The sequence below is a fragment of the Stigmatopora nigra genome, chromosome 12 (genome assembly GCF_051989575.1).
Source record: "Stigmatopora nigra isolate UIUO_SnigA chromosome 12, RoL_Snig_1.1, whole genome shotgun sequence".
NCBI classification, from domain to species: domain Eukaryota; kingdom Metazoa; phylum Chordata; class Actinopteri; order Syngnathiformes; family Syngnathidae; genus Stigmatopora; species Stigmatopora nigra.
Window position 1 is genome coordinate 13,886,030 of NC_135519.1, and position 12,520 is coordinate 13,898,549.

The 12,520-nt window shown below is 43.9% G+C and overlaps 1 protein-coding gene across 21 annotated transcripts in view; it reads right to left on the reverse strand.

Moving 5' to 3' along the window:
* LOC144204938 (calcium-activated potassium channel subunit alpha-1a) overlaps positions 1-11,950 on the reverse strand; it is a 96,316-nt gene extending 84,366 nt beyond the window's left edge. For 7 of the 21 annotated variants that reach the window (XM_077728904.1, XM_077728915.1, XM_077728902.1 and 4 more), the window contains exon 1: positions 10,819-11,949. In XM_077728904.1, coding sequence (XP_077585030.1) covers positions 10,819-11,133 — 315 coding nt within the window. In that variant the 5' untranslated portion in view covers positions 11,134-11,949. Of the gene's footprint in view, positions 1-10,818 lie in introns of all 21 variants that reach the window. The other 14 variants (XM_077728916.1, XM_077728903.1, XM_077728913.1 and 11 more) reach the window with 7 other exon arrangements.
* Between the last annotated feature and the right edge of the window lie 570 nt (positions 11,951-12,520).

A 12,520-nucleotide genomic window follows, 5' to 3' on the forward strand; every position in this document is an offset into this window, starting at 1 on the left:
GTATCCAATCCATATTCTTACACAAGCATTAATATCAGTTTCGGAAGGTGTCAAGTTACGGCGCAGCTGCTGGACAAGAAATTTACGGGCAAAAAACAAAAATAGCTTAAGGGGAGCATAGAATGGAAAATATCCATGCCGCCGCCGCCGCCATTACAGACGCTCTAATTGGATCACGTGTGGTCGCTGGCGATGGCGAGTAAGCTTCCTGCAAATAGCGGCGTCTATTTTCAACTCTCTTCAACAATGACACACCTTGGAGGCTCGGGTAGGCCTGAAAAAACATTACGCAAAAGGAAACTAACTGTACACCCAAGCCTACATAAAGTACAACTCTGTGTGTGTATATTTGCAATCGCACACACACACACACACACACTTGGGCTGGAAGCCTCTTATGTTCATCCGACATTCAACGGCCTTGATTATTCCATTTTAGTCCGCTTTTAAATATCCTTCTTTAACGCAAACTGCGTACATTCTTATTCCGTATTTTGCAATTATTATTCTGACAGTTTTAACTACACAAGAGTAGACCAAGTTTCCGAATCCCCTAATGCAGGGTTTGTGTAACCTAATAATAATAATAATAATTATAATATAGGCCCTGTTGTCATCATCAACAACAAAAGCCTACTTGTCATCACACATCTATGGCTCGGGAGCCACAATTGGCTCTTTAAATGGATACATATTTAGCTCTTTTCGCTAACCTGTAAGCTACAAATATGAAAAGAGCCAAGTCCAACACGCACCAATGGGAGCGTCACGTTGGCACTATGTTGCCGATGCTAACGCTAGCGACGCTAATTATATTTATTTTGTAATTAGAAGCAATTAGCAACAGCATAACAAAATATTTCCGGCTTTTTATACTCTAAAAATGGTGTAATGACCAAAAAAGGCAAACATTTTTATGTACTATTTTGACTTTATGAAGGAATAGCATTTAAAAATATGACCGTTTTTCTAACAGTCTCCGTCAAAAAGGTTCCCGCCCCCTTTCCCCGAATGCAATGGCGCCACGGTAAAGCGTCCTCTTTTTTCTCCTGTGTTACAAGTTAATAAAGCCTGACATGGCTGTCATCAGGGGGGAACATCCAAATATGAATTTCTCCCCTTGCTAAATGACGCGTTGCTAAGTCTGTTAGCGCCACTCGGGACACCTGAAGAAAAAGGCCAAGAGGAAGGACGGCGCCCACCCAGTCTCAGAGGCTCTTTTGTGTGTGGGTTTGTTTTGTTGTTGTTGTTTCTTCTTCCCCTGAATACCCACGCACACCCACACCCACTCGCACAATGTTTGACTGGCTGTTCGTACACGGCGCCAAGTCATTCCCACCTGTTTGTCACTTTTATTTTTTTATATTTTTATGAAGACGTCCGCCAATAAAAATGGTCTCCATTGGAAATCTGGCCTAATTTTTAACTAGCGCTCCAAAAATAAAAGAAAATATTAGGAATTATGTTAGGAATTATTGTTTTTATGTATTTATGGAGCTGTTGGTTTGCACATTTTTGACAATGTATTAAATATGTTGTTGTTTCCAGTCAGGAAATTGGATTTGTCATGTTGAACATTACCTTTTTATTGATAAACACGATATTTAGTGGTGATAAGTTGTTGTTTTATCATTTAAATTCACAATTATTTCAGTTCAAAATGCAATTCTTAATCATTATGATGGTGCAATTCTGCATTGCATAATTCAAATACAAATACAGACATAATAGACAAAATAATCCATCGGAATACAATTATCATTGATTTGACTCTTATAAAATGCCATTTGTGGACTAAAAATCATTTATTTGACCAACTACGGCTATCCATTTAAGGCAATTGCAAATACTTTAACTACACTGCACTTTTCTATATTTTCTTTGCATTTACATGGACTAAAATTAGCCTCTTCTCATTGGCCAACATTTCATCCAATGCGTACCTTGCCAATTCAACGCCATCATTTCCATTCTGACGCACGCTCGACGGCGGCCACTTGATTAAGCACACTTGATCATCCGAGAGCTTCTGAATTGCGCCTTCCCACAGCTAATGACGATTGACGGGCCAAGCACGGGCGGGGGGGCGGGGTCCTCATAGAGGGGCCGCCAAGGATTAACGCTTAAAAGCCCCCGTCCTTCTTTACCTGCGTGTCTGTACAAACAATCAACTAAAAGGTTCAGACGGAGAGAGCAACCAACGGGATGGCGTGCCAGCGCTTTAAACGCGGCCAAAGAAGCACTCTGGTCTGCTGCTGGGCGGGCGGGTGGTGCTCTCCTTGGTGCTGAACGCCCATCGCCGCCGTTAATAAGCAGCCAGCCACTGCCAGAGCGTGCACAATCTGCCGCATTAAAAAAGCTGTAGCATTGACCTCCCCCATGGTAGCGAGACGTGATCTTGTTAAAAACTACAAAGAAAATAATACTGATGTATATTGATAAAAATAAAATACATATATCGGGTTATAATATAGATTTTTTAAGTCATAGAACAAATATTAAAGTCAAGAAAATGGCAATCAAGGAAGCTCAATTTAGCATTATTTGTTATATACATTCAAATAATCCAGAGGGATATACATATTTAAGAAAAGCATGTACAGTAGGTTTTTTACCATGTTTTTAAAGATTTAGACTACTGAAAAAAATGGCAGATTAAAGAGAGTTTTGAGCTTCAAACCGGCTCGTAATTGGCAGCGCGGCACACCGGCAAGTGTCAAACCGATGTGCAGACGGGCGACTAACTGGCGTCTGCTCGTAAAAAATGGTGGTTTGTCGTCCCCATTACACGCAAAGCCAACGGATGGAGCTCGTTTTGGCGTAAAGATCCGTTTTGAGCTAACATAAACACTTGAAAAGCACAAAAACTGCTGAAATATTCATCCATTCATTCATTTTCTGGACTACTTATCCTCACAAGGGTCGTAGGGGTGCTGGAGCCTATCCCAGCTAACTACAGGCATCTGGCGGGGGAAATAATTGGCCACCCAAGGACAAAAACAACCAATCACATGTACCTAACCCTAGCATGTTTTTTGGGACGTGGGAGCTAATTGGAGTACCCGAAGAAAGCCCAAGGGTAGATGATGCAAAGACCCGACTCGGGATCGAACCCTTGATTATAGAACAGTGAGGCCTAAATTCCAAAAATGAAATAATTGGGTCGCACACGTGTCAAGTGCTCTGATTTACAAGCTGTCCCTAAATGCGTCGTAGACGGCGACTTGCTTTTGTCGAGGTCGGCCGGCGCCGACATTAGCCGTGTTCTGTTCTATGTCAGCCATTAAAAAGCCAGAGTCTCCATCCCGCACTTTAACGACGAAATACAACGGGTCCGTGTGTATAGAATTTTTAAAAAGGGCGAGGCACACGATACTGACAGGCGGACAAAAAGAAGCCGCCGCTGCCGGCCAGCCCGGAGGACGGCAATTAGCGCCGTTAGCCCAGCGTTCGCATGGTTGCTCCCTAACCTTTTGCGTTGGGGGGTTGAAAGCACTCGCGAGCGTTGCTAAGAGAGAAGCAATGTGGAAACGCCCGCTGAGTTGTTTGAAGGTCAACGCCGCCATGTCCCCCCGCGCACAGCCAATTAGGACGCGCCACCGTGTTCGGGTTTTACCCCAATTGTAGAGACGACCGGGGTGGTCGGATGATTTCAAAAGAAACCGAAAGCAACGCTAATGTCGGGCTACTTTCTGGTCAACTTTTGGGGAGTGGACTCCGGCACCCCCGCGACCCTTGTGGGAAGAATCAGAATGTGAAATGAATGAATGAGGGAATATTTCAGAATGAGTAGTTTTGCAAATCAGTCGACGTGTGTTTCTAGAACACGTCATGTCAAATATTCAAGGAGCAAATATGAATAAATATCGTATTTTTCGGACTATAAGTCGCACCAAAAAAAAATATGTCAGTCATATTACATACAAGTAGCATTTTTTGGGAGTTTTACTTATCATAAACAAAGAACCAAAGGGAAAATGGAGAAATAAATGGACAAAAATAAGCATCTGTTAACATAAGCAATTATCAAATAATTACACCAAAACATCAGCTAAAAAAAATTGCACTAGCTAATTACATAAACACCCAAACAATGAAAAAGCTACCACTTACAGTCCACGAAATACATCAATTCAAGGACTACAAAACTAAACCCAACAAAAGAAGAGAAAATAGTGGCCATTTCTCCGTTAAAATATATTTTTTTTCACATCTAGTTTGACAAATATCAAGGACTATGGCAATTTTCCCATTTATTCTTTAACCCAGCCATACTTTCCCTTTTAATAGCGCGTGTGGTGGGTCCAAAGAAGACGTGGTGCTAGCTAGCTCCCCACCATGTATACGCACGCCTGCGTCCCCCCCGTGATATAGATAGTCCCTCCCGTTTGATATATGGCCTCTCCTTGTCTACGGATCAACATACATCAGCGCGGCGGCGCGCTCAACGTGTCCCTAGATGGCCATCAAATCAGGGCCGCCGAATTAAGGATTAGGGCCCAGAAAAGCGGCGGCGTCCAAAGGGGAACAACTCGTGACTCACACATTCCGCAAAAGGGGGAGCAAGAAAGGTGACTGGCCCACTTAGATAGACAGATTTCTTTTACTGCAATGCTGGGAAAAAAAGGGAAAATGGGTAATCTATGATTTGGTTATCGTAAATGAGTGTGTGACAACTTGGTCATGTGATTTAAAATAGTTTTAAGTTAGCAAACAAGCTGATTCGCGGGTGACGGCGGAAAATTCGGGCCATGAGGAGACAAACTAGCAAGGGATAATTTTGCCTATAATTAGCCTAGCGTGTATTCTTATTGGGAGGTGGGAGGAAAACGAAATACCCGGAGAAAAGCCACCCAGGCCCAGGGGAGAACATGCAAAATAGACAAAATACACAAAACCTCATTGGAAAAATCTAATGGAAAGATTTGATTCAAACGCATTAAAAGCGAGAAGTATTTTTCAGGTTAAGTCTCATTTTTGAGGCTCTCATTTTTTGAGGCTCTCAAAAATCGGCGCAAATCACTACAATTCCAGCATTTCATGCCATGTAAACTGGGAAGACTGGGGCCGAGTTTGGCGAGAACAACAGCTGAGGGCGAGGGGTGTGAGCTGTGCCAATCACAGCTGGTGTTTTGCCAAATGTGAAGCAACACACAAGAGTTATTAGCGTAGACACCTAGCATGCATGAGTGCTAACGCATACGGCAATGCGCTCCTCTTAATTGTGGTAGACGGCTACTGGAGAATATTTTCCAGGCTTTCAATTACGAACACTATCAAGCTTTTAGTGCAGTCAAAAATCGATAGCAACATTCACTTATGGAAATGACTTGTTGTGTTGTTAAATTCTCCCAAAGATGAATCTCACACAAGAAGGAATTTACGGCATACGGCGCCATTAAAACAACTGCCATTAAACAATTGATGAATAATTTAGTAGCTAGACGCAATGATAAACAATTCAGACTGTGGAAAGAGCACCTATAGAGCAAGAAAATATACGTATATCACCAAACTTTGTTTACCCAAAGCTTATTTGTATGCTTTTTCCAAAACACTGATGTGTCACTGTTTAAAAAAGCAACAGGTTTTTGTAGAAAAGCATCTGTTAACTCATTAACTGCCATTCACGGCGGTGGAAGTCCAATCTATGTTGACTGACAAATTGTAGGATTGAAAAAGTTCAATATTAAAGCAAAATGTCCTCCAAACAAAGCATTTTGTGGCAGAAAAAGCCGCCTGAGCGTCTCACCCAAAGAGACGAGTGGGCAAGGTTTTCAGCACATTTAAGTCGTCCGCCAGACGGGATGAATTTTTAATGTTCCCCGTAGACGCGAACTGGCGCGCCGTCAAACAAACATTTGAATACGCGCAGACGAGGGAAGATCATCTCCATGTACTTCCAGTTATTTGTGTCTAGCAGACACTTTTGATCTCTTCGCCTGGCAAAACGCTTGAAATGTAATTGCTAAATTAGCCACGACTTTCAGAATGGACGATGTGGTTAAGGTAGCGGTACGGGAGCGAGGATAACTGCTCACTGGCTTTATTGTGGAGGACTGAAAACAATTGCAAAAGTGGGGCGACGCACTTTGCGTGCCAGCAGGATTAGCCGATGAAGCTAAATGTCAGGAGATGCGGTGCGGGCGGACCGAGTGGCAGGTACACTGCCACTTTAACCTTCTCCTTGAGCTGTTTGGACAGAAGCGATTGTACATTTCTGACAGCTGTCGGCTCTGAAGTACATATTAACGCAGTCCGAGGGGAGGGGTGTTACGGGGGGCCCGAGGTCGAGGGTGCTTATTAGTACAGTAGCTGTGTCAGCTGCCGCGTGAGTAAACATTGACGTATATGTACGTACAGTACGGAGGGCGGCTAGCCCACAGGCAAGAAAGGCAGTCGTGCTGGTCTAGGGAAGGCCCCCGAGGGGAGGAGCCAAAAGATGTGGCCAAAATTAGGTGGCTCCGTCATCTGGGAGGGGCTCCTCCGCGTAATGAGGAATCAAATGAGGTGGCTCGGGCATCTGATTAGGGTGAGTCAGTCATTTGGGAGTGGGCTAGAGTAAATCAATTCCCCCTTCACATTAAAAGGAGACAAATGAGGTGGCTTGGGCATCTGATTAGGATGACTTTGTAATTTGGGAGAGGTTGGGAATAGATCAGTTGCTCTTTCACATCAACTAGAGCCAAATGAGGTGGCTCGGGCATATGATTAGGATCAGTTGGTAATCTGGGAAGAGGTCAGAGTAGACCAGTTGCTCCTCCAAATCAACTAGAGCCGAATGAGGTGGCTCGGGCATATGACTAAGAAGAGTCCCGGGACGCCTCTCCGGTCTCATCCTGCTGGGAAGAAGGCCGCGGGGGCGACTCGGGACACGCTGGGGAGACCAGAAGAACTGGATGAAGTGGCTAGGGAAAGGGAAGCATGGGCCTAATAGGAGAAAATAGGTGGACCTGACTTTGACTATTTAATACATATTGTTCAGGCAACAGGATTTGTTCCAAAATAATCATTCACTTTTGATACTTAATTTTAGAACCAAAGAAAGAATATGAGAAAATGAGATGATTTGGGGATTTTTTGGGGGAGCTTAAGATGTGTCCTTGGCTGAACCAGCAGCCAATCGCGCTGAATTGCTCAAAAATCCCTGGCGCCGGACTTTGAGGATCATTTGGAGCCAACGTCTTAAACAAATTGGATGTCAGTGAAAATGGGCCGGGGGGGGGCAATCAATACACGACGTGACCGGGGCGGAAAACTTTTAACAAAAAAGTAGAGTGTCATCATTGAAATTGGGCCTATGCGGTGCTCAGGAATTGTCCAATCCTGTTAAAATGATATTGAAAACTATCTCACAATAACGTTAGCTGAGCCGCGTGTCCAATAGCAAATAGACGTCCCACGTGCATCACGTAAGAACTTCTGGAGGTGGCATGACGCAGAAGCCATCAACCAGTGACTAGGCGCTCAAAACAAGGCACAACAACACACAAACGTCAGTTGGGGAACGGAATTAAAACTAAATCGAGAGGACAACATAGACTGGAGGACACAAGAAATACCTTCTGCTTGCTTGTGCACGATATGGAAATAGAAGAAGCCCCGTTACAATGAGACATGAGCCTTTTTAGAGTGCTGATACTAAATATGGACGACTTGGCTGAAAACCAAGACTCAGTAGACCAGGAGTGGCGAAAAAGTTAGACACAAAGAGCCAAAGTTGTCCAGCACCCGAGCAGCCAAAACAGACACAAAAACACACAATGAAAACCTTTCACAAAACAATAGTGTGTTCATTTAAAGCCTTCAACACACACAGGCAATGCAACTTAGCCAAAGCTAACACTACAAGCAAAGAGCCACAGTCTGCATAAAATATGATAATAAGCTCAAAGCCACATTCACTTTGTCCCAGAGCCGCATGTGGCTCGAGAGCACACCCAACACCAGAGCATTGAAAATGATAAAAGTAGACAGTACCTGTCAACACTTGAAAAACAGATACTAAAACATACTCAGCATACAGAACAACCAAACAATTTCATCTTTTGAACCACTATTTCATCATCTATTACATATATTTATATATAAATATGTAGTGTATACTACAAATGCGGGTGATTTTTAACCAGCCCCGGTCATATGCTAGCTTGGTGTTTTAGAGGAGGGCACTTGACATTTCCCTTGGCACGCGCACCCATCACCCTCCGCAATGATCCCCCCTTTTAAGCCCCGACAGAGCGCGGCGGCGCTTCCGAGAACGAGGACACAGCTGCGTGTTCGCCACGGCGGTGGCGGCGGCGGCGTGTTGGCTCGGCCCCTCCTCTTGTATTTTGGCCAGGCCTTCCCCCCTCCCCAACCGGAGCGAGACGCATCTCATTGTCGACGTCGGATCCCCTTTCCTCTTTCCTAATACTCCTAACGAGGCCCTTCCCCGTCAAGCCCACCAAAGTCACCCAACGGGGTGACGCCAGCCTTCCGGAATAAATAAAGTCAATTGGGACCTCTATCTTTGTCAATGGCGGCCATAGAGTTCATCTCGCCTTACTTTCTAGGCATTTTACGGCACTTACGGGTCACTTGGTGTACACTTTAGTGATTTGGGAGGAATTTACAGGTTGTTTATTGATTGGCTCCCAGGCGTTTTAACTATAGGGGGCGCTAAAATCAAATAGGACTGTGGATAAGAAAATTAGCATCATGGCTTAGTGGGGATTAATTCTATCCAAATGGGAGATGTTATTGTTTAATGTTGTCGGTTAGATGGCCCTGGCTCGTGTTTACATGTTTTTTTTTTGGGCAAAACAGATAAACTTGCAGGATTTTAAGGAGTGCGAGACGGAGAGCCGATAGCCATGTCGCGACGGGTTAATTAGCTTTCCACATCGTTTCACTATCTGTCGGCATTGCACGGGAACGGATAAACAGATTTGCGGCAAACTTGGATGCAAGGACCCATTTTCAGGGAATATGGAATTATGTAATAAATATTTGTATTCAATTTCACAAAAATACGGGACCTCTAACCTCACTTTGACCACTAAAAATTAAAATGAAACTATTTTCGGTCTGATTGAAGGACAAAAAAAGGAAAGTGAAAGTATTATTGGTCCATAATACATTATTGCCAGTATGAGTAAGTAGTCAAAAGGCTCTATAATATAAATATTTTAGAAATACGACACAACAACAACAATGTTAAGTCAAAAATGGGTGTCCATATCTATTTTTTAACCATTTCACATATTACACAAAGGCATAATAATGCATTATAAAGCAAAAATCAACATCAACAACATCAGAGCATGAATGGTCGTTCATATCTATTTGTTGTTATTTTGTTTGTATCATTTGAACCATCTGACATTCTACAAAGACAGAATAATCAATTATAAGGCATACATTCAACAGCAACAACATCAAAGTCCAAATGCTTGTTCATATCTATTTTTTTATCATTTGAACCATATCACATATTCCACAAAGACAGAATAATAAATTACAAAGCAAAATCAACATCAACAACATCAGAGCCAAAATGGTTGTTCATATCTAACTTTTTTTCATCATTTTCATCATCAAACATATTCCATAGAGACATAAAAATGAACACTAATGCAAAAAATGCATCCCAATTGGATTTAGCGAGGGGGACACGATGACTATGCGCATGCTCAGTAGCGTTTGGGAGCTTCATTTAACGATGGAACCCAACTCGGCAAAACACCTGTTTTTAGCAGCGACCAAGTGATGCATTCATGTCAAAATGGATATCAGAAATCCCAGACCACCCATCTAATCACATACCAACCAAATACTTATTCACAAACAGTACAATCAAAGATGATTATACAGTTTGGCCACGTTGATTACGCGATCTGCATCTTTGGCAACTTTTTTTTAATCCGCTCGCCCGCATCCAAACAATTCAAAACCGTTACATTTGATGGCATCTGATCTCCAAAACACAAGCCAGCTTTTTGCCCACGCGTCATTTGTCACTCGATCCAAGCAGTTTGCAGCACAATAATCGCATAAAAACAAGAGAATTGACTGGGACTTACCAGGATGCGTGCGTCTTTCTCGTGCGTTCAAGTCTTTAAGTTCATCGCTTGGTCAAACGGAAAAAATAATAAAAATAGAAATAAATCGAGGCTTATGGGATGTCTTGGAGTTGTTTCAATTTTATACGTAACGCGGATGAGCCATATTTCGATAAAAACATTGATTTTTTTTGATAATAACAAACAAACATGCCGTCCAGTCCCTGTCGTGGGGGGAAAGACCGGAAGAGGGCATGTCCCTGAACGTAACACACCTGTGGCTGATTCCCAGTAAACAAACACGTCCGCTTTGCAGCAAAAACGTCACATTGACGCAGGGCGATATGGCACAAAGTTCAGATTCCAATCTTTCAAATTGATTTTTACACTCATTTGCACTGTTATCCATCTAAAGCACGATGTGTTTTCAAGATGTATCGATGAATCGTCAATCCCAATTGAAACACTATATTTAAAGACGCAGTACATGGATGAGCTGAGCACTGTCATTATTTTAACATGGGAAAATATGATTTCAGCAAACAAACTGTCAAATTTAAACGTACAGTAAGATGTTTTCAAACTGTTTAGGTATGGGAAGAATATTAAGTGACATTTTGGGAGGTTAATGTTATTATACTCATCCATTTATGGATGAAATTGTGTATTTGGAAACACGGTTCCTGGTAAGTACCAGAAGTTAAGGACAAATAGCCTTAAGGAGACACATTTTGGAGAGCCATCGAGATTGGAACCCAGGGATTGGGCTTCCTACCTTGCTTTTGACGTTGCAGTGGCAGCACACGGTCCACAGGTACTTGAGGGTCCTCCACAGCAAGATGATGAAGAGCCCCCCAAAGAAGGTGACCATGGAGGAGGCCAAGAAGGCCCACCACATGCGCTGCCCATTGCTGTCACAGGGCACCTCGGACGAGAAGGGAATGACCACGTCTTGCATCTTGGAGATCAGGATGGACGAGTCGGCTCCGGGCGGACGAGGACCAAGAGGACCAGGAGGACCAGGAAGAGGAGGACGAGGAGGAGCACGAGGAGGAACGGGAGCCTCGCTTTCGCTTTCGCTTGTCCTCATAGAGCTTTCACGGCCATGGGGGAGCGGCGTGCCGTCCGCCTCGACACTAGCATGGGGGAGCCTCAGAGAGCCCGGCCCGGCGTCCCCGGACCCACACGCCGGCCATAACGCCCTGGGGGCGACGGGTGGGTGGATTGGGTAGGGAGAAGTGGGGGGGATCACCCACTATAAGGAAGGAGCGAGCCCCCTAAAAACAAACAAACAAACAAAAAACGCCTCCTGACTTCACTCGAGCTCCCTCACTTATTCAAGAAAGCCAAAAACAAACAAATAAACATAAAAAAAACAAGCGGAGAGAAGAAGCTGGACCGAGGCGACCTCCACATTTAACATCCAAATGGACACTTTGGAAGCAAAAGATTCGAACGCGAGTCACCGCTCGCCATGGCACACGACGACGAGGTGACGGCGTCGTCGACGGCCCCGCAGCCGCCGATGGCTGCTTTAGTCCCGGGGAGAAAGGGGTGAGGGGGGTCTTCCCGGCCGTGCACGACCGACCACTGGTTTCCAAAGGAGGAGGAAAAAAAGGAGTGAAAAGGTATCCACGGGAATCGAGCGATCGTGAAGTGGGTGGGTGGGTGGGGTGAGGGGGGATTTCGCTAGCCGTCTTCCATCCAAGCCTCTCTCTGCTCTCTCCCACCCCCCCTGGTCGGCCCCCCTCGACGTTCGGCACTTTGTGCCGGGTGAGTCTTGTGTCGGGTTCCGGTGAGCGTCACTTGGTCCTGGAAGACACCAAACCGAGGAGGAGAAGGAGGAAGAAGCTCGATGGGTGATGATGATGTGAGCTCCGACAGGAGAGGAGACAAATGGGGGGGGAGAGGAAAAAGGAGAGAGCTTGAGAGAGAGAAAGAGAGAGAGAGAGAGGGGGGGCGTTCACAGCTGAGCGCCTGTCACGACTGTTGAACGTGTCCACAGGAGGGCGCTAAAAACAACATTAAAAGTATTTGGAGAAGAAGACCAAAACATCATTTAACACATTAAAATACAGTGGAAAAGGGCTTTCACTAGTAGTTTTCAATAATTGCCAATAAAAATGGGAACATTATAGATGATAAGAACCAAAAAAAATCAGGATCATTTTTTAAAATTGGCAATTAGCTTGAAAATAGTCATTGAGTTCAAGTCACATGATAAAGTTGATTGTTTTGACTATAATTATACATTTTGTTTAATTTATAGTGTTTTTTTCCCTTGAGTATTGCTTGTCTTAATTTGTAAAATCACCTCTCTGTTCATATTTCCATCTTTCTATATTGGATTCATTTGGCAGGGAGAGCTCTCCCGGCTGGCAAGATGGGGAAACTGCAAGAAACAATACAAATATTTCTTTAAAAATTGAATAAAAATGTCACTTAGTTTTAATAAAATACTTGAAAGGCCTATGTAA